This window comes from Mycteria americana, chromosome 3 (genome assembly GCF_035582795.1).
Source record: "Mycteria americana isolate JAX WOST 10 ecotype Jacksonville Zoo and Gardens chromosome 3, USCA_MyAme_1.0, whole genome shotgun sequence".
Taxonomy (NCBI): Eukaryota; Metazoa; Chordata; class Aves; order Ciconiiformes; family Ciconiidae; genus Mycteria; species Mycteria americana.
In genome coordinates, this window is record NC_134367.1 from 36,058,625 (window position 1) to 36,081,694 (window position 23,070).

The window sequence follows — 23,070 nt, forward strand, 5'->3', positions numbered from 1 at the left end:
GAGTCAACAAAACTCAGGCTGTTTGATTTATCTTAACTGAAGAAATTTTTGGAAGTTTCTTAGCTGAGGCCATCAACAAAATCATCTCCTTCCAAAAAGCTGAAGTTTCAATCACTGGACGTTCCTGTGAGATAAAGGCAGAGTAGCAAAAAGCCTAGAGCTGCTTAGCATGGTTAGATTCTGTAGTACCCTGGAGACAGTTAAAGATTGACTCCAACTAAAACTGAATAAAATTTTAGGAAGCAGACTAGAAAATTTTATATCATCAAATCATTACTTAAAACTGTATTTCCATTACTGTTCCCAAGCTTAGTGTTTTTAAGATTTACATCACGGGCAGATGATAAGTATTCTCCATGAGAGGATATTCAGACTTTCTAACAACCAGCTGTAAAAATCGTCTCTTAATCAGTTTTATCTCAGATCAGCATATGTATCTAGCATGACTACAACAAAATTATTTTCACTTACATGTAGTGCCTTGATCTGTCAAAGGTATGCTCATTCCAGAATCATATTGGGCATAAACATTCACATCGTAAGTAGTACTGGGAGACAGATTATGCAATGTGTAAGAAGTCACTTCTCCCACAAAAACCTCCATGGGCTCATTTGAACCTTGAATAGAAAGGAAGCATTAAGAAAGTACAGAGAGAGAGAAAGGTTCATGATTAGGTGAGCTACAAAACTACCCACTGTCTTTTACATGTCATCAGTTGTTAATCTTGTTTCTTCGAAAACAAAACATACTAATTTCTTAAATTTTAGCATATTGGGTTGTTGCAAACAGAACATACACATAGCTTTACAAGCTATTGTGCAATGTTTGTGTTTAATTCAACTTATAGAAAGGTATGTAGGTTCCGAAGGTCATTAGTACCTAAATATATGTCCAATACTCATCTCACATACACCAGTTCATATCCTCAGAAGGACAAAGAGGTATTAAAGAGAGGAAAACCAAGTCTGGTCCAGGACTTTATCTAGTCACTGTATTAAATTTTAACTGTACAATTCAGTCTCTGTAACTGAATGTATGAAACACTGTATTTGATAGTTTGTGCTTCTTATAAAATACTGATAATAAGACTTAACTTCCATCAAAATCGGTAAAAAAAGGAAATAAATAAATCCTTTAACACAAACATATCACAATATATATGATTTCTATTCTTATCTCCCATTAGCCACTCACTGTTCTGAAAGTTGTATACTCAGAATGAACAGGTTTTCTTACCCACAGGTTTGTACACAATTTTATAGCCAAGAACAGGGGATGGTGAAGGATCCCAGGAAACTCTGAATCGTGTATACCATTCATCAGTTATATACATATTTTGAGGAGGAAGCAGGCCAACTAAAAAGAAAGAAAAACATTCTAATTAGACTAGTGACTGGTTTTCAACAGCTAGAAACTTACATTGTAACTCTGTCAGGTAATAATCATATCAAAGACATAATTAACATAATGAAACCTTAACAGTGTTGGAGTGCTCAATGAATATGTGCCTTAAATTTAAAAAAGAATATACAATATTAAAACTCATTACCAGTTCTGCCATTTCCAGTCAGCTGTCCACCATCTCCATCTTCGTACACAGCCACAACAGTAATTTTATATGGCGTATCTGATTGAAGTGGTTGTAGTATCACATTATTTCTTATCCCAGGAACTGTTGTCTAGAACACAAAAGAAACAGAGGTAAACAAACTGACAGTCCTGTAATCGATCAATAATGACAGTAACTAGAACTAAAAATTTGTTTTGACATTTGGCGCGCTTCTTTTATGTCCACTGTAGATAAAGTCGTTCAGGATATCTTAAGGGTTATAGCCTATATACAATTATTAATATTTGTTATTTTAAATTATAAAACACTGTGGGCAGCACAAAAAGATAAATCAAATTGACTCTTCAGTCCCTACCCTCACATCAGACTGAGATGCTGCAGTTCCTTACCAAGATTTCAGTACTGTTCCCTCACAGAAAGGAAAAAGTCATGATGATGTGTTTGGAGACAGAATAAGAGAGGAAAAAGCTCCTAAAACAGGGATGGAAGTCAAAGTCATTCATACTACATATTAGTTTCATTTCTACCTTTTCATAATCCTCATTTTAGGATATCATTTTCTTGGCAGAAACAACAGTTAGTCTGAGAAGGAAGCTCTAAATATTTTGATATGTAAAAACATGCCTGTTTATGCATCCCTCAATCTCCTCAACCTCCTGGTGCAGCCATGCACTATTGGTCACTTCTAATGAAAAGGTAGGTATAATCCAAAAAGTGACACTGCTCCATAAAATGGCCATTAAGCACTGAAACTACAGAAAGTAACTTGAGGTATTTATTTCAAAAGCATGTGCCAGTCAACATTTTCTATTATTACTTGATAAAAATTTTCAGTTGTTTGAGACTTGCTATTTTTATGAAATGTCCAATATTTCCTGCAAAGATATGTGTGTTGAAAAATATGTGTGTCGAAAAATATGTATGTCCTGATTAACAGGTGCAGTAGGGAATTTTCAACCACTGAATTTTCAGCATGCCCTATACAATAATATATAAGCAGTAATAGCATTTAAATAGCAGTCTATACATGTTACATCTTGGCTGGTGGCAGGCAGCAGGAATTCTGTCATTGACCTCTATAGGATCTGAGTTTGGCTTTCCTATAAACACTCAGAGAATTTTATAAGCATCAGATTAACTTGTGCTATCATTAAGCTGCAGGAAATTAAACACAAACACTTACAATTCATACTGAACCTTACAAAAGCAAGTTAGATGCTGAATCAAAGTTACCATTGCTTTCTTATTAAACTCTGCCAACTCTCTTCAATTTATAAAATGCAGACTTATGTTTATTCTGTATCTTTAGCACACTGACTTCATAATGAATAGAGTATGAAGTAATAGCTGGCTATTCACTGTAGCACAATGTTTGAACTAAATGTCAGGAAGCAGGTTCTGCTCAGAATCTTCAAATGTGTGACTCACATATTTAACATTATTTTACAAGTTGGTTCATTAAACTGTATATGTTCTGTGACTTTGTGGGGTAAAAAAAAACAAACCACAACACTATTTCATACAAACCATGGCTTCTCGGCATTGACAACAATGACCAAAGAACCCATAGAGCATGCAAAGTGTACTACATGTAAAACAGGTGTCTTTGTTTTTCTGTAACCTAAAGAGTCAACTGAGAACATCTCAGTGCTTACTAAGAAATTAGAGAACTTACATATTCATCGATAGGATCTCCCACAGTGGGTGAATAAATGATTCTGTACTGCTGGACTGGCCCATCAGCATGGTCCCATTGTACAGAAAGGCTGTTTGTGGTCTCATCGAACACTCTCACATTCCTTGGACCACTGCGAGGCACTAGAGAAAGAAAATACAGAAGGCTATAAGGAGCATGTTCTTCCAGTTCAGTGTCGCTCTCACTGATTCAAATGCTGCCCTGAAGCCAAAGCTAAGGGCCCTCCCTGAAACCTTGAATAAACATATGGAGGTAGATTTAGTCAATGATAATATAGCAGTGCCTGAAGGTCTTAAATAGAAATAGGGCCTTAACTGGGGGAACTGGAACAGTATAGAAGGGAAAGAATATCAGAGGGATGTGCAAAGTGAGCATCTACATACATTCTGCTTCTCAGACTCTTGCAGACAAGTATAACTAAAGCCTGTCACATCTGCAAGTTTTAGATTAATATGGGGATTTAACAGAGAAAGCATAGAAGCAGCAAGAGGTGACCTATTATTGCCATAGACAGTTTCTTTACACGTTATTTCTAGAATGAATTTTAAAGAAGCCAAGTGTAAGCCAACCAAGATCCCACAAGCTAAGTTATAACAAGGAGGTTTTGGTCTTTAGGCATCTCCAGCAAAAACCAAACATCTGGGGAGGTTGACATATACAATTATCATGTAGAACACAGAATGTGAAGCACATTTTTTTTCTGTTGACAGCAAATTCTATCCATCTTAATGTGCAATTTTTTTTTTCCAAAAGACAAATTGCTATTTATCTGTAATCACATTCTAAAGAACAGCTTTTAAACTCTTAAACATTCAAATTAGGCTTATTTCACAAGTGAAAATTACTTTGGTGATTATGCATGTACCACAACTGCCAGACAACACAGTAAAAGCTCCCTTCCATGTAGGCCTATAATTGCTTCAGCCATAACTCAGATGCATTGATCTCAGAGTTGCACCGAATGGCCTACACTATTTGTGATTGTAAGCAATTTTATAAATTCTTCACACATCAATTTTGACATATATTTCACGAAGCAAGTACTGACTGCCTCTTACATGTTCTTCCCTGTGCTTGGCTTGGATTTCCTTCTCCATCTGCATACAGAGCTATAACATTTATTGAGTAAGCAGTGTCAGGAGTCAAGCGCTCCAGCATCACATCACGAGTGTTGCCTGGTACCACAATCTAAAACAGAAACAAAAGGCACCTATATAAAAAAAGCTTCAGTTTATACCAGGTCTTGTTAGAATGAACAATTTTAATGAAATATAGAGAAATTGGGAACATGATCATGCTGCACATTTTCCAAGAAAAATAATACAAGTTTAAAATAACCATATAATATTGATAAAATTTCAAGAGCATGTGCAAAAAAAATGACAAATACATAAGGAGCTCTCATTCTGCAAATGGAATTTTTATTTTTTACATTTTACATAAAAATAGTTCAGAAAAAAAGAAGAAACATTCGGGAACAGAAACCAAAAAAATAAATTCCGTCACGGTTTACTGACATATAAAGGACATTTTCTAACAGGTACTAACAGACAGGTTCCCACTCATGTGTGAAGTAATATGTAGTTTTACTTTACAGATGCAAATGAGTCATTAAAAATTCTTACAATTCCTTACATAAAAACATATTCATCTGTACATGTACAATATGGGTGTACATTTTGTGTGAGCACCTTCACAGGCTTAGCTGTAAAACTGCACCTATTTCTACACAAATCCAAGAACTCTTATTTCACATCTGGAGGGCAAATTTTTACCCCTATCCAGACTTCACTGCTCACCAAGACCTACTTAAACACTAATGATTTGGGGTAAGCAGACGGTTTAGTGGTAAAATCACATAAACTTGGCATCTGTTTTCATAATTAAACATTTCCTAATAAATATTTGTTGTTTCCTTCTCTCTTTAAAAAAAAAAAAAAAAGGGCGGGGGTGGTATTTTAACTCATCTTTACCTGCAATATGATAAAGGATACTCAGTCCTCAATATTCAGTTTTTAATGGGAGAGTCTTATTTCTTATTTCTTTTATTTCACCAAATTAAGCATTTATTTACAATGGACTAAATTCCTGTAGATACAGTGTTTGCATCAAGGACACTCCTGGGCAGAAGTTGGCCTGATTTTATTATTATTGTTCCACACTCATTGAAGGAAGCAATATCCTCCACACACTTTTAAGGAATAGTACAAAAACTAAATTACTTACAGATTCTGATGGCCTCGGGCCAGACAGTGGAGAGTAATTAATTCTATATTGCTGTACTGGACCTGGAGCAGGTTCCCATCGGACATTCATGCTGTTTGGTGTGGGATTGTAAACTTGAATGTTTCTTGGTGTTCCTCTCTCCACTAGATCAAGGATAATTTAAATTTTTACAAAGTTGCTTACGTAAGTTCTACTTGAATTTACAACTGTGCTCAAAGGAAGCTGAAAAGTGCATCAGCCCAAGATAAACACATTAGTTACCCCAAAATCTACAAATCTAAGAATCTCAGTGATTAGTCTTTACAAACATCCTGCCAGGGGGCAAAGTACATATGTTTATGCTGCAAATTGAAGGTATGATCGTAACACTTTGTTACCCTACTGTTGATCAGACAGGTATGAAAAGTAGCCACAAACTACACATTTAGCTCATGTGGACATTAGGAGCTCAAACTCCCTGGAAAATTTTAAGTACGTGGTATGGACGTTAGCATGGATTAACACCAATATTTGCCATTTGTTCACCAGTATTGCTACTGGCACTACAATTAAAATTTTACTATTGTGTGAAAGTAAACAGTGAGTTCACTGCACAACACTAGAGCTGAGCTTGCCTGAGATAAGTGGACTAAAAGCCTCCACCCAAATAAGCAAAGAAAACAGAATAAGTTACAGAGCTGCAACCATAACTTAGCAGGTAAACAGAAGTTCTTACACTTATGTTTTAGCTTTGGGGAAAATAAACTTCCACATTTGGTGTAAAATCAATTTCTAATGATCTGAGCCACTCACACAAAAAATCCTAACATTTTCTTGAAAAGGACTGTATTACTTACAAGTTCTTCCAGTGTCAGAGACACGTCCACCATCCCCCTCTGGGAAAACTGGAACCACAGTTACGGTGTAAGGTGTGTTGGGTTCAAGAGTCCTCAGGATGACATAGTTTGTGTTTCCTGGTACTGTGGTCTACAAATTTAAAAAGAAAGGTAGGGGCATGACATTTACATAAATATGCAAAAAGTTTAAGCTTTTTTTGTATCGCACTTACTCCTCCACCACATCTCATTTCTAGACTGGGTGTGATAAAAACTTTATAAAAGGTGAAGCTTGAAGTAACAGGGTTCATGGTATCTTCTGGAATTGCCTTTCAAGAAGGTTCTGTCTTGGACTTAACAAAAATGGTTAAGTCCTATGCTCTCCTATACAATCCCTTACAGCTATCTTCACTTTTGGGTCCAGAACCTGGTCTACTTAGTAACAGGAGCAGAATCTGCAGTGGTCTCTTTAGTAACTAGTATTTAGCAGCTTAGAGGCATTGAAAGGTCACTTTCTGAATCAAAAAAAACCCCATTACATAACACTACAACATGCTAATGACAAGAAGTAATGAGCGGCTCATGTTACAAAGTAAAACTCCACAGCATTTAAGAATATTTATCATCAGTAGAACTCCAGATGCTCTTGAAACAGTGGCAATTCATGTAGTCCTCATTTCACAGGCACATCAAATCGCACAGTTGTGGAAAAAGAAACACAAGTGGGAAAGAATAATATTTTCCCAGCCTGCAACAAGGGTTCCCATTTTCAAGATTGTTTTAGCTCTTTAGCAATTAAGTAATTTCAGGCGATTAGAATAAGACACCTATGTGGATTTTTCTGCTTTCACAAATATCATCCCAGCTGACTGCCCAGTCACATGACTTCTTAGCAGTAAAAACAGCTAGAAATGAGGTCTGCTGACTTTACAGCCTTTTGTACACCCTGAAGTCAGCTTTATATTCACACATACTGCCTTAAGAATAAACAAACAAAGAATTGTGTGTGGTATTAAATCCCTGTGCTAAGAACTAATCATTGAAGATCTACTATATAAAATCAAACATCTGTAATACATATGGGAGTAACTGACTTTCATGGAGGTGCTCTGCATTTTCTCCAGGGTAACTATGAACAGAAAAAAAGCTAGTGCATAGGCAAACAAGACCTACTTCACTCAACAGTATTTCTCTCACTAGCACCATGAGCTGCAATTCATCTGAGACAGTTAGTGATATCCACACAAGGTATTTACCATTTCTTCTGCACCTCCAGATGTAGGTCCATAAAACACTTTATACTGGCGAGGACTTCCTTCTGCATGATCCCATCGAACGTTCAGAGTACTGGTGGTTGGGTCATAAACTAGCAAGTTCTTCACAGTAGTGAGAGGTTCTGAAACAGATCAATGAGCTGTCAGAAATGTGGAGCCACATTCTCTCACCCGTGCTGTCAGATCATGCCTATCTAATGTATCATTAGGAAATTTAAAAAACAACAGCTGTAATAGTTCATGTTAACTGTTGTTTGTCTTCATTAATCAGAACACTTCAGCCCTTCCCAAAAGCATAAGGAATGCTAAATATAGTAAGAAAAATTTCCTTCTGGACGCTATTTTAGAATTATACGGTGAGTTCATTAGGATTGTTTTCCTCATTCCTCACCAAACACATTGCCATGTCTGACTTTCCATTGCAGGCTCAAAAGTAAACTAAGTACAAATTAATTAATAAATTTATAGTTAATTAATTAATTTTAAAAAGTGAATTTGTTTTTATGCCTGAAATGTCTGTGGTAGCAAATCACTCAGTGCTTTCAATAGCAGGATCAAAACAGTGCTATCAGCATAAAATGGTAGAGTCTGAAAGTGTACACTGTAAAGGTCAGCCTCTGAACCGAAAGTGCTGACAGGAAAATAGTACACTTATATTTAACAGCACACATATGAGAGTCACATGCCTTCAGATGCTTTAAGCTGTTTACTAAATTGTGGCATAAGACAATTAAACAGATTAAAATGAGGAAGAAGTTCCGTAGTAGCATTAGGGTTTCTCTCAGCCTTAAAAGATGGGCATCCAGTCTAAGGTAGCGGTCCAGGGTTTCTCTACAGCCAGTAGACTGACAGGCCTTCTTACTTTAGATACTTGAAACCCATCAAAGGACAAATGACAAATACAGATGGGATGGATTTCACCACAAGAAGTTTTTCTCAGCTAATTCAAAAAGCAATATTGTTTAGCACCTGAGAAGATGATCTCAAGAAGTTACTTACTGGTTCTGCCTCGTCCTGTCATTCGTCCCCCTTCACCATCTGCATACATTGATGACACAGTAATAGTATATGGTGTGTCAGGCTGCAGCTTCTGTATCACCACACTGTTCTGCCGCCCTCCAACCATAGTCTGCAGTAAAACAAAAGAAAAAGGATTAAAATACCTTTTATGGTGCCCCTTTTATGCTCACTGTTATAGTGAAGAATGTAAACATCTGATGCAGAATGGAAAACGCTATGATATATCATATGCTGCAATGCTTTTGTGACTGACAGTGACAGTAGACATTGAACAATAATAATATTTAGTACATATTCATCTTAGCAACTTTAGACAGAGTCCAATGACACAAAGCCAGTATTCTTTAAGACCTTCAAACTTGCAAATAACCACAATTATATATCAGCTGCCAGTTCTGTGCCAGCACAGAGCTGTTTCTCCACATTGCCTCTGACTATATCATATTGAAATCAATGAAAGTCTTTTATTCATTTTGAGAGACTTTGAATTGGGCTTTTTATGCTCCACTCTCAGGTAGAATGCAAGCATGGAATAAATTACAACACTCTGTAGATCTCTAATGTAGATTTGATACAATATCAACGTTGTCTCTCCTTGATTTCAAAAACTTTACAGCATGATACTTCAGCTTCTAAAACATCTTTGTTAAGAGTCTAAAATCATGATATATCTTTCATTTCAATTTTTCTTTTACATGTAATCCTGTGATCATAATCTCCACCAAGGAAAAGATTTACAGTGCACTGAGAATAATACTTAGATCTTCAGCATTTGTGAATCATGAGCTTTTTTGTTTTTAATTGTGTGAAATTACACTTGCTCAAGGGCATCCTTTGTACTTTTAAGACTATCTGCACATTTTCAACACCTATTCAGCTAATGCATTTGTCATAACACTTAAAAGCTTCTAATGATGAAGAACTGATAATGAGAAATCATTTATACATCTCCATATTTCATAGAAGTAGATTATTTTAATTTACAAGGAAACTTTTTATTTGTACTCAAGTGTACAAAGCTCAGTGCAAAGCATAAATGCTTTTAGCATCCCATCATGGCTGCCTCCATATTTTAGTATCTATTTGCCTGACCATAAATGACCATGATTGTCTCTGGAGTTTGGTGTGCAGTTTTTGCAGAGTTGTCTTCAAACCACCTGTGCTCTTTCTTGGTGCTGAGGCCATTAAATGTCAGACAGAGCAATAAAAAACTGCTAGAAATTCTATTTTAAATATTTCAGTGGGGACACTGCTATTGTCTACCCAGCAACTGCAGTTTAATCAAACAGCACAGTAACAAAAAAAGCAGACAAGGAATTACTGTCACATGACTGAGAATTATTTGCAGATGGACATTAAAATGCCATGAACAGAGCATGAGTGTTCTGTGTGCTCTCCTCAAAAAGAGGTGTCTTGTCCGACTGCTGCTGCTGGACTCTATCCAGTTGTGAATAATTAAGTCTATTAAGTCTATTCTTTGCACAAATTTCAACAGAATGCCCATATTTTTTTTTAAATTCCAGTACCACCAATTAATTACAGATATCAATTAGCCTTACTTCTGTTCCTTATTATTCTAGTGATTTCTCACTAAATTTGCATTCAACTAGTCAATTAATACAACAGTTAATTACCTCAACTCAAATGCATCTTGTTCAGAAGAGAGTAAAAATGGGTGCATAAGTATCCAACTGATTCTAAAGTAAACATTCCTAGATACGCTTCTGAACATGTGTGATCTCCAGTTACAGGAACAAGCTAAATGAGTGTGGTTTTCATCTAAGACTGTTCCTCTGAGTCATTTGGCAGTAACCACAACAGCCTCCCACTGCAGAATAGGGCATATTTAAGTAGCACACATTTCTGATAAACAGGCTGACTGAATTACTATTCCCAGGCTGTGTTGCATAGGCCGCCAGTAGTCTACACAGCTCTTGCTGACGGCACAGGGAAAGTTGGCTGATCATACGGTACTGTCTCTCCCTATCATTACAGCTGCTCAAACATATTAAAAGACACTAAAATACCTTAAACACTTCCCTAGCATAGGTTTCGCATGGATTCTTTTTTGCAGTTGCCGCTTCTGGGTGGTTATTCTGTCCCTAGCGTGGTAAGAGACAGTCTCAGCTGTCCACAGTATGTTCCACAGCAAAGTCCCTGTGATAGCACATGAACCACACTATGAAAACAATGGAAGTAGTCATGGTAGTTCATATTATTGATTGTTGTGATAACTATATATCTGTGACTTGTAGTCTCATGTGCTGATTGACTTGTTCCTCAACACATTTTAACTTTATTCTAGTTATATATATAGATTATGTGATTTTCAAGAAAACAGGCTGTATCCAAAATTATTTTTGCTCCATAAAAAGCATTCTATCTTGGATTTCAAAGGGGACAAAGAAAAAGGTGGGAATATATACTTATTCACTATAAATATAAATCTTCACCTAAAAGGTGATTAATATGTACAATAAATTATTCTAATGGATTACTTTACACAACCATCATTTAAGGTTGAATAACTATAGCACTTCAAAATTAGTTACCGACTGTTCAGGGCCATCCCCACTGATAGGCTGGTAAATGATCCTGTATCTCTGCACTCGACCACTGGCAGGATCCCACTTCACAGTCAAACTGTGTGAAGTTGCATTGTACACCTGAAGGTTTCGTGGGCCACTCTTTGGCGCTGAGAAACGTAATAAAGAAAAGAATAAATATGTAATTCAAGCAAAAAGCAGGGACAAACACTTCATTCATACTTTTACGGCTGCATGAATGCCTGACCAAGAGCAGAGCGTATTAAGTACAAGACAACATAAACTGTAATGTTTGTAAAATAATAAACATGTGGTAATCTAGTGTTTAGTATTCTTCCAAATACACAATAATATTTATTAAATGATCTCAGCTTTTTAATGTCAACATTTCTCACAGTTTAGAAAAAGACAGCTATGAGTTTTCTTTAACAATACCATACCTGGAAATTCAGATTCTTACCTTGTGTGGTGATAGGTACCAAGGGTACTAGAAAAAAGTAGAAAGAGTTTTCAGAATTTTTGTATGTGTATGCCTTCTGATTTAATAACTATGAATAACAACATGCAGAAACCCTTTATTTACTTACATGTTTGTTCACTGCCAATGAGGTCATCACTTTCTGATTCATCAGGATAGATGGCAGTAACTGAGACATCATATAATGTATCTGGATTCAAATTTTCAAAGACCAAACTATTCTCATCCCCATTTAAGATAGTCTTGTGGAGAAATTAAAAAAAGTAAAAAGAAAAAATAAATAAAAACAAAACAAACAAAACAAAACAAACAGAAAGTGGGATATAACTGAGTCACTTTTTACACAGTAACATCACTGCAAGTGGCTGTAACTGTATTCTACACCTTCTCACTGAATTTCCATTGAGCACAACAAGAGGGTTTGCAAGTTATAGGCCATTTATTAATTACATTTCTGATTTTAAAAATACACCCTCTGAGAGACTGCCCACAAAATCTTATGGTGACTATCTGTTCTTACCTCCTGTTTTTCCGATCTTCCATAAGGTCCCCAGGTTATTCTATATAGAGAGACATCTGGAGCTCCATGATCCCAAGTTCCTCTGAAACTATTCGTGGTTACATCTGTGATTCTGAGATTAACTGGTGCTGGCACAGGCTCTATTATGAGAAAAGGAAAAGTATTCCACAAAATGTAACTACAAAATAAATACAGTTAAACCAAGGAATTACTCGGACAAAGAATTTAGAAGATTATGTAGAAGATTCATCTCTCAGTTACCATGCTTCTAATGACTACAATAAAATGCTGTAGTATAACCCAGCCCACCTACACTAAGCAAATCGTCCTTCATAAGGTCACATCACCAGGTCATCACCAGATAGAACAGACGTACCTCTGTTCTATCTGGTACTGACCTCAGTAGAGGTCAAAACTCACATGCCTACTCACAACAACTAAAGTCCTAGCTCTTACATTTTGGAGTTAGAAGGAGTGATTATGAACTCCCACACGCAAGAGGTCAAGCTCTTGCATGAGTTTCTCCCAGATCTTAAAATTCTTTATATAAGCCAAATAAGTCATGACTGAATTACACCACTTATTTAGAAAGAATTCACAGAGGTTAACTGTAGGTTAAGGAGGCAAAATATTGTAGCCACTGGAAAGAAATGGGTAGGTAGGTAAAACCAGAGAATTAAACTAAAAATAATTTCTTTGGTAGAGCTTTCCTCTTTTTCCATACACACACATTCACACAAAACCACAGCTTTAGAAGAAAGGCTAGCACAAAAGCAAGCAAAAAATTCTCACAAACATTTTTAAATACGCCAGGCTACAAAATTAAAAATTCGGAAGAAAAAAAAGAGAGAGAGCACGTGCATGCTTTTTCTCTTTTTTTTCACATCAGAATGAGGGGCAGTGATAAGGTAAACATCGTTCATTTCTATTCTAGCTCTTCTGGTTAGCTGTCTTCTTAAATCATGAGCCTAGATCAGGATGAGGGCTTCCCTGATATCAGCTTTCTCCTTTCAGTCTGTCACCTCTCTTGTATGGAGATTGGCTCTTACCATTTGTGCAACACCATTTCCTTGCCTCTATTTGTTGAGATTACTCAAACATTGCCTTTATGATTCTCTAAAAGTACAGGCTGGTTTAGCATTCCATGATACAAAAACTCTTTTGGATCAGAAGCAAGATCATGTCTCTCTAATCCTCTAGCATATGCCCCAGTTTCCTATTCACTTTCCTAGATTCCTGCATAGACTTGCTAAACCTTTCCTCTGCCCTCATAGTTTCTTACTAATTCTACCCCTACACTGCTCCTTGAGCCTCTAAACACAAATAATTTTTCTTCAGTTGCTGGTCTGTCGCCTCTCTGCAGACTGCAGGCTCACTGTTTACTGCAGTAAGATACTGAACTCATCTGAGATTCCCAGGGATTATTATATTGCAAAAATGCTACAAATGCAAGTAAAATATTTCTCAGATAGCTTAAATTACAGTTCCACCTAAACTCAGTAATATATTGCAACAGACACAACTTAAATAGAACATAAGGCAAAAATATCCACAAGAAGGGTTATTAGGAAAACTTACGAGTGACAGCTTCTGCATTTATCGGTAGGGATTCCCCTTCATCATACACAGCAACAACTTTTACATTATACGTTGTTTGGGAGGAAAGGTCAGAGAGAGTAGTGCTGGTTTTGAGTCTGTCGATTTCCACCTAAGAATAAAAATAGTGACTCAAGAATTGTAAATTGCTCTATTTCTGACTCTGCATTTGATTAAATGGCAGAAATTCCTGTACCAAAAACCAGAAAAGTATTCCGCACTGAATTTTGCCCTTTACTCCTAAATTTACCCCTGAATATTGAGTGCTGTCTACTAACTCTCTTGCAAAGATATTGTCTCAGACACTAGTACAACTTGTGGATCTTTCACTGCTTCATTTTTTGGAAACGCAGATGCAGACTGCATCTCCAGGAAATTCTCATTCCCGTACAAAAACACATTTAATCCTCCAAGAGCTGATTCATGCCTAGCAGTGCAATTATGAAAAGCTTGCACATAACTCAAAGACATCTCTAACAATGTTCACACATGTTCTGACAGTGGGCAAAGGGGCTAACATACCTTCATTCCACAATCCTGTCCTCCTAATTTTAAACTGTTCTTAGAGCTTGGCAAGATACCACTTAGGCAGAAAATAGAAATGGCTATTTATCTAAGCACAGGAAAATTCTCCAGTCAGTTTTAGGATTTTCCCTCTCTGGAGGAGGAGGAAGAGGGGAATACACAAAGAAATCTATCTTGTGCTTATTCATTTTCCAAGAAATCAGTACCCTTTCCTGACTGCAATCACCATGAACTGATATTCTTTATTCTCAATGGTGGCTTATAATAGTGCTTTTACTATTATTTTAGTAACCTAGCCCCTCAAAATAAAACTGTCTTCTAGTACTTTCAAAAATGTTCCTGTCACTTACCTCCTTTACATCAGCTTCATCAGCTATTTTGTATCTTAGGATGTATTTTCGAACTTTCCCTGGGGCAGGATCCCAAAGGACATTCATGCTGCTGTGAGTAACATCCTGAATTGTTAAGCCTCTGGGTCCAGGCAAAGGTACTGTAAAAATAGTGACAGTAGTTAGTGAAAATGCTATTCGCAGCAGAGGAAGGAATTCCTTCTGTCTCTCACAGAAGGAATTAAATTCTTTTAATGCATTTTACTAAAATGGAAGCAATAACTTTCTGGGAAGTTAATTGTTCTGGCCATTAGAGGAGACAGCTTAGGAGCATATTGTCCCAGCAATGAGCAAAATAGCTATAAACTACGGTAGCTTCACCTTTGTAAATTACGAGCACAATACTTTTAGAAGTATCAGTGCTTAAGATCACAACTTTTCTTGACAACAGCCACTTTTCATGTACGGTTAAGGGTTTAATATTTTTTAAGAACATACGAATAACCATACTGCATGCATCTAGCCCAGAAACATGCCTCTGCCAGTAGGAAATGTGTATGGAAAGATGTTTAAGGAAAGGTATAAAAAAGGAAGCCATGTTTAGATCAATTTTTTTCTTGATATGGCATGTTTCCTTAGTATTTTCTACACTTGAGAATCTCTGAATTGGGGAACAAGGTTTCTAAGTTAATGCAAACAAAATTGAGACCTTTTAAAAACACTAAAACCTCAAGATTGTCAAGCCAACTTCCTTCATTATTCAAGGAAAAACCTTTTTTGTTCCTTTTTTAATAGTTGGTCCCTTTTCATTGAAATTGCCTTGAAGATCTTTTGGAAATGTATGTGTTAGAAAATGCATAAAACATGGAAAAGGTGGTCTTCTAAACCAAATAGAATACATAAAAACTGTTGCATTAAATAAAATTAAAATTAAATGTTGGTGAAGCAATAACAAAGCAAAAATCAATATGTCCATACATGTCACTTCCTGGGTGGTGAGTGGGTCACTGGTGATATCACCAAACGATACATAAGCTGTTAAAGTGTACTCAGTATTGGGGATGAGATCTACCAGCTGCACCTCATTCACTGATGGTCCAACACGCATCTGCACATGAAAAATAACACAACATGTTTAAAAACTGAAGAAAGCAATGGCAGAAAAGCAAGCAATGATTTAACTTCAAGGGAATTTTGTTTGTGAGATTCATAGTATATTTACAGCTTCCTGACTGATGTCATTGTATACAATATCCCAGTAAGTTCACTGCACTTCAAGAAGTACATGCCAGTCTCTTTTGACTATTATGATAGATCAAGAAAATCTATTAGTTTTTCTTAATTTATTTTTGGTAGACTACAGGAAATGAAGACAAATTCTCTCACCTCTTTCTCTGTGGTTGGGACTGTGGCATTCACAGGTTCATATGTCAACAAATAACCAGTAGCTCCATTGAGAGGCTCCCATCTCACTCGCATGGAAGTTGATCCAATGTCATAAACATTCAAGTTTCTCACTGAAGAGATTGGCACTGTCAAATAAAAAAATATATATTAATTTATTTCCTTCATCTTCTTCACCTTTCATATTCACATCACATGTAGTACCACTGAGAATATTGCACATGGGTATTAGGGTACATTATGGGTAGTAGAAAGGTGATCTGCAAGTAGTGGTATTTTAAGTGGTGCTTAGTTTAAGAATGAGGTAATGGTCGTCACATTTTGAATGTGCTATGGATTTGCTATACACAAAGCTAAAACTATCTTACAAGTCTGCACTGGAACACTTGAACATTCTAAAAAGCAACATTAACTCACATGAATGCTCTAATAAGAAACAGCATGACTGGTTTGGGATCTGTACTTGTAAAAGGATTTTTTGTACTTTCTTCTTGTTTTTTATATTTCTCAAATTATTAAATAAACCTCAAAAATTACCACAAACTTCATAAAAAATCATGTACATACTTTAAGGGTTCATGACAAGCCTAATATGAAGTGAAATGAACACCCAACATTCAATATTCTTAAAGAGTCAGGAAAGTCACCCTATGTTGCATTCAGCATAAATATACCTAAAATCAATCATGGAGACAGCTAATAGTAGAAACATGGCTAAGTTATGTCTCATAGAAGTGACGTAATTATGTTGAACTGCCTTTTTGTTAATCTTATAAAATTAGAATGAATTTCTATAGTATTCTGGCTGCTAGTAGCAGGAATTAATTATCTAGCAAAAAAATGAAGGAGTACACATTTGTACATGATCAGATTTCAGGAATTTATAAACTCTGTCTTGCAATTCATGTCTGTTGCTCTAGTCTTGTTCAGCCGTGCTTTATGAGCCTGGAAAGAGGATGGGACAAACATTTTTTACTACACTGCAGTTTCACTTTGATAAAGTTTTCCAGCCAAGATCTGAACAACGAGTGTAACACAACACAATTTGGTCATTCAAATTAAAAAATTTGTTTCCTCTAAGAAGAAAGCCCATAGTGCTAAAAGTTCTACCGGACAGTTCCCCAGATGCCAAACTGGCTGTTAACAGATTATTCAAGTTCCATTCCTAACTTACAAGTTGTTTCACTGCCGATTAGAGGTTCACTGCTTTCATCTTCTACCACAGAAAACACGTTAACAACATACTCTGTTTCAGGTTTCAGATCTTTCAGAACTGTCGTTGTTTCCATCCTACTTACATAAAACTACATAAAAGAGAAGCAATGTTAACAACTGTACAACAAATGCATTTGTAATCTTATCTCCAAGAAGAAAAATCATCCCTTGTGAAACTCTTCAGAAATCAATGGTATGAAACTAAAAATAAGCATGGTCTTAATCTTCTATGTATTTTGTCTGACAGTATACCATTATTTTTGCAAAGCAAGCCGTAGGGAAACCTCAGACAGACACTTGTTTTCAATAGAGCTGGATACATCTAGCAGCACTCACTGTGCATCCTGCTTTCACACACGGTTTACACTTTTATATTACTCAGCAACATAAATAAAGTGCTAGGGATATATGTTACCACTTTGGAAAAAGTTCTAAACACCTAGGATAATCTAGATGGTTACAGCATATGGCATTAGCAACACCTTGCAGAACAGAAATGCCAGCAAGCAGTCAAGCTGTAAAGTCAGTGTGCACTGAAATGACTGCTCCAACCTTAATCAAAGCCCAAATCCTCAGGTCATGATTTACTATGACTAAACTCTCCATGAGTCAAATCTGAGTTAAGATTTAAAAGCCACATTCAGAGATGGGAAGTTCAGAGTTAGGTACACAGAAGCGCCTAATTTCATTCTCTTAAATACTATTCTGTCTGGTTGAAGAGAGTGATGAGCAATTCAGATTGCCTAGAATCAAGGGTTGCCAGCTACTGGATCTCTGTGTAGAGAAGTAATAACCACAAGATGAGTCTGATTGTGTGCATTAAACAGATATGCTTAGGCACAGATTCAAAGTACCATTATACAATGTTAATCTAAGCACTATCTCACAACCTGTATCACCCACTGTCTTTTTTTCTATTAACAAGAAAATGTACTAAAAGGACAGTGAGCCTACCCAGGCTAAGAAAATTTCCACTACAGCCTTATTTAAACCAATATATGACAGTGGAATATGAACAGAAAGGAATTACTAGAAATATCAGTCAACTGTTTTTAAGAAATACGTTTTACTCCTGGATTCATTATTTTAAAACAACCAAAGTCATCTTTATGCTCCTACTTTTTGTAATTTTGTGTATCATTTACCGAGGCATGATATTCTTGACCTTGGGAGTCTTTCTTCATTCACTGTTATACCATACACAGCACAAACTTCAGAATGACATTACTGTGATGTGGAAGTCCAAGGTTATTATGGACAATGTCAGAGATGAACATACAGTACTAACCTGTTGAGGGCTACCTCCAGAGGTAGGGTAATATTCAACTCTGTATCTATCAACACTCTCAGGAGGTGGACTCCATCTCAGTCTGAAAGAACGAGGTGTCACTTCTGAAATAACTAGGTTAGAAGGAGGTGGCAAATCACCTACAAGTGGAAGCAAATTCAAAAATTATTAATTTATCTTATATCATCAGGAATAAAAACACAAGACAAAAAAAAATTGCTTAGGAGAAAAAACACCACTTTAGGTACTTGCTTATGTATCTGTTTCCTCAGGAATTCTTAAAACACTTGTGTGAAGAGATAGCTCACCATCACACCCTCAAGACCCAACAAGTTCCCTATCATTCTTACTCTACCTTCAACACCAGTGTTTCACTGGAGAACCACCAGCTAACATTACTGTTTTTCAATGCCAGGCTTCTCTTTTGCACTGTCAGACATTAATACTTGAGCAGGGCTGCTGAAATTTTCCTTATTGGATGAGTATCATCAAAGAACCTGCCACAACGAGCAAAAAGGTGACACACTGAGCAACATACTTCCTGATTCTGGGAGAAAGAAGGCACATCCAGCCATGTCATGCTGTGTTAGGTATAACACAGTCATTGTTGAAAGGAAAGGAAGAACCCCTGCAGGGTAGTCCAGGTGGTCTGTACAATTCCTTACACCAGCAGCTGAAAAAACAGCCCAGGGCTACACAGTGTTCCCAGTAAGTAATAAAAAGGAATTAGCAGTGCCAGCATGTAAATGGAAAAAGGATGAATTAGACTGAAAATGTTATGTACCTGGACCTTTCACACTGTTGCACAGATTCGTGGTTACATCATCAACAATGCTAGCCAGGAAGGAGAAATCTGCAACATTGTAAGCATGGATGTCATCTGGATCCGTTGCAATCTGCTTCAATTCATTTTCATCTGCATTTTTAATACCTTACAGAGAAGGCACGAAAACAAAACTTGTTAGAAATGACAGTCATGAAACACAATGCCATGAACTTAAGTCCCTAAACACATTCTCTGAATACCCTTTCAGGTACTTATGTATGTTACCACTTCCCTGTGCATTTAGCAGACAGGCAGGAGGGGGTTGGCACAGGCCACCTCTTCATATAATACTTACCAATTGCATAAAGTTCCACTCCCTCATCTCTGAGTCTTCTTGAAGGGGTGACTACATCATCTTGTGATTTGCCATCAGTGATGAGAACACCAATTTTGCGAGCTCTGGGCCTTAAGCCTGCATCTTGTTTGAAGTTGTTTTTTAAGATGAAATCCAAGGCCATTCCTAGCATGATACAAAGAAAGTAACCATCACTATAAACTACTTCCACACAGTGGTCATGGCAAAGGAGAGTATTTCATCCTAGTGATTTAACTCTGACAACATCGTGCCACATTTTACTTCCTTCTAGAAGCACTCAGAATCTAGTTGCAGCCCATCATCTAGACTTACCAGCAACTTGACAGCCCTTTCAAAGTCTCTAATCTCTTATCTTTTATGCATCACTCTCCTACCTGATCTCCTCTAGCCTCCCTTCTGGGTCCATGCCTTGACTTCATCCCAACCCTGACATGGAACTGCCTTTTCTTTTTCTCATATGCTCAACAGCAAGCCAAGCTCTTCATCACTCAAGCTCTCCTTCATCACTTTTCTCCAGATTTCCACTGAGTTTATATGTCTACATGCTATGCCTGTTCCCTTCCAAACATACTGAATTGAACTGTAAGGCCCTTTCATCATCGACAAATTTGAGCTCACTGAACAATACTGGGGTCAGCTACTACAATTATTTTTATTGGAGCTTAAGGAAAATCCTGGCAGTGTCACATACCTGTTAGAGTATTGCCTCCTTTGTATGGTAAGTTGGCTACAGCCTCTAACAAAGCCTGTTTGGTTCGGTAAGCGTTGAGATTCCATTCTGTTCTGGGATCGCCACTATACTGTGCAAGACCTGGAAAAAGAGTCGTCATTACTCAGTTATTATGTGGTTGTGTAGCAGTTACACCTCATTTTTCCTCCAGCATATGAGGACTTACCAATCTGTACTTTGTCAGGACCAATATCAAAAACTTCAACAATACGGGCGATAAAGTTCCTGATAGTTTTAAAGTTTGGCCGCCCAATACTCCATGAGCCGTCCACCAGCAGCACGATATCAGCTTCTGCTCTGGTTCTACATTCTAAACCTGCCGTGTCAACCAGAAAAATATAACCTAAGCATGATAGCTTTCAACCAGAAAAATATAGCCTTAGCATGATAGCTTTCTTTCCCCATCCTTTTATATGACATATGTCATGAGTTAGCTTCCAAAATAGCTCTAGTTTTATTCACTGGCACTCTGTCAAGTATGACCTATTTGTGAACGTTATTCACACTAGTCACTGGTTCCATGGCAAAAGCTGCATAAATTTCTTCATGTATGTTTCCTTTTATAAATAAGCCTTCGCAAATGTCAAGGCCAGTGCTCTTCTCTATTGTCACGTCATTATCCGGTTTGGTCTTTAAAGATCGTTGATAACGTTATTTCAGAGGTTTTGTAAAAGACTACTAAGCTAACCACTGACATGGCAGTGAGCATTATCAGATTATCCAGATTTACAGTATTTTAGTCTGTCATGGTTGCCTAAACTACTGCTTAATTTTCAACTATGTAATAGTAGAATTAATAGCATATATTAAAATCACTTTCAAATAAATAGCATTTCTGAATTTTCAGGGGAAAAAGACATAGTAATACAGGTGGTATAGAAGTTTGCACATCCAGGAAAGAACGAACACAATTTAAAGAAGATACACAAACATAAACATAGGTCAAGAGATAGAGAGGGAACAAGAACAAACATTTATATAAAGCTGCAATGTTCTGAAAAGGTAGGAAGTTATTTCAGACATCTTCAGTTTACAAATTACAGAATAAAATACGCGTCATATTGTTTTCATCACAAGGAAAATCACAAAATATTTATACAAAACAGACAGACACAATTATTTTATCCGCAGCCATTTGAAAAAAAAAAAAAATCCTTGCTCTCTCTCTTTTCCTGTAGATTGTGTTACCAGCTGCAAATTTTCTGGCTTCCTGCCATCAGAGCTTCTGGTCTTTATATGGAAGAAATCCCATTGAGAAAAATCAGCCACACTCATCACAGTTGAAAGATATTGTGATTTCATATATGTTCCACATAATTGATCCAACACTGTAGACTCATGAATATAACTATTCCATGTACCTGGGGGTTAAAAGCATGATCCTCTTCTGCATAGAAAATATAGATCTAGTCTTTAGTCAGGAAAATAAAATCAGTTGGGAGTAGGGTTTAAGTAAAACCATGTTAGTTCAAAAAATTGCATGCATAACTTTAATGTGGAAGTTATAGTTAGCTTCATGTACAATATAAATGTTAAACTATTTTGACTTTCATTTTTCTTCCAGCTACCATAGTTCCCCACATGGAAAATTCTAGCAAAGGCACCAGACCTAGGGTGATTTTTTTCCCCTATTAATAAATAATGTACTATTACATTTACAGTCCCAGATATAAAATTCATTTTTCACATTAACCATTACTCAAATCCATGCATTAGTAAAACTAATTAGCTAAAAGAATATAACACTGAAGACAGAAATGACAGCTGCCACAACAAAAAATCCCAAACCACTCTTGGTGCAATTATTTTTCTGCCAGACTTATTACAGCTTTATTCTAATGTCACTGATGGCCTGTTCTGTAGTTTTTCCCAGTTTTACCCTCTTGTATCAGACAGAGTGGGACAGCAATTAATTAAGAAGTTTCTAAAAATGTTGTGAATAAAGTTACATGAGGTGAGTATTTTTTACACAGCCCAGTGTGGAAACAGGGCATCAAAGAGGTTAAGCAAAAAGAATATAGAGTCAACTGTCAGAAACTTTTTTTCTTTATTTAACTCTGAAAGGCCTTTGCAGTTAGGTTCTTTCTCCTCACCAAATCCTCTCTGATGGTTATGCAAGCCTTGAAATGGCAGAGGAGGAAAATCTTTACTTCTACATGTATACTTGGCTATTAAGAAACAAAGACCTGCTTCTTTATGCTTTCCATGAAGGAGGACTGAGCCCTGAAACTCTCTTCATCCAATATTAATTGAGTATGGTGGGCACAACTATCAGCATGCAGCGGCCCATTAACCACACCAAGGGAGCTGCTATCATAACATCCATAGAAACTTTGACCGGAAGGTTTAGCTACACAGGGAGAAACTCCCAAACAGATACTGGACAGCACTCAGCAATGGCATTTCTGAACTAAGTCTCCTCCTTTTATAGTAAAAAAAAAAAAAAAAATGGTTATGTTGCATATAAACTTAAATAATACACAATAACACTGGGACATTCTCAACTATCAGATCTTTGTTCATTATATTATCTTAGTCTTAAAAGGAAAAGTTACCATATAAGGAAAAGCAAAGGGCTAAAGCTCTGCTTAAAATTCTTTGTCCTACTCCTGTGAACACCCCTGTAGACAAGACATGATCTCTGTTCAAGAATTTGACCTTACGTGATTTAACACAGATGTGGATGGCTTGAAAA

The 23,070-nt window shown here is 36.7% G+C and overlaps 1 protein-coding gene across 11 annotated transcripts in view; it reads right to left on the reverse strand.

Annotated features, from left to right (window-relative positions):
* COL12A1 (collagen type XII alpha 1 chain) overlaps positions 1-23,070 on the reverse strand; it is a 106,591-nt gene that overhangs the window by 41,284 nt on the left and 42,237 nt on the right. For all 11 annotated transcript variants that reach the window (XM_075498207.1, XM_075498210.1, XM_075498211.1 and 8 more), the window contains 23 exons: positions 20,542-20,691; positions 20,337-20,456; positions 19,625-19,789; positions 19,288-19,434; positions 18,504-18,643; positions 17,175-17,304; positions 15,983-16,128; positions 15,575-15,704; positions 14,618-14,757; positions 13,725-13,854; positions 12,147-12,286; positions 11,736-11,868; positions 11,609-11,635; positions 11,155-11,297; positions 8,582-8,711; positions 7,565-7,704; positions 6,330-6,459; positions 5,494-5,636; positions 4,326-4,455; positions 3,247-3,389; positions 1,551-1,680; positions 1,238-1,357; positions 472-618 (listed from right to left, as the gene is read on the reverse strand). In XM_075498207.1, the coding sequence (XP_075354322.1) occupies positions 472-618; positions 1,238-1,357; positions 1,551-1,680; positions 3,247-3,389; positions 4,326-4,455; positions 5,494-5,636; positions 6,330-6,459; positions 7,565-7,704; positions 8,582-8,711; positions 11,155-11,297; positions 11,609-11,635; positions 11,736-11,868; positions 12,147-12,286; positions 13,725-13,854; positions 14,618-14,757; positions 15,575-15,704; positions 15,983-16,128; positions 17,175-17,304; positions 18,504-18,643; positions 19,288-19,434; positions 19,625-19,789; positions 20,337-20,456; positions 20,542-20,691 (3,054 nt within the window). The remainder of the gene's footprint in view (positions 1-471; positions 619-1,237; positions 1,358-1,550; positions 1,681-3,246; positions 3,390-4,325; positions 4,456-5,493; positions 5,637-6,329; positions 6,460-7,564; positions 7,705-8,581; positions 8,712-11,154; positions 11,298-11,608; positions 11,636-11,735; positions 11,869-12,146; positions 12,287-13,724; positions 13,855-14,617; positions 14,758-15,574; positions 15,705-15,982; positions 16,129-17,174; positions 17,305-18,503; positions 18,644-19,287; positions 19,435-19,624; positions 19,790-20,336; positions 20,457-20,541; positions 20,692-23,070) is intronic.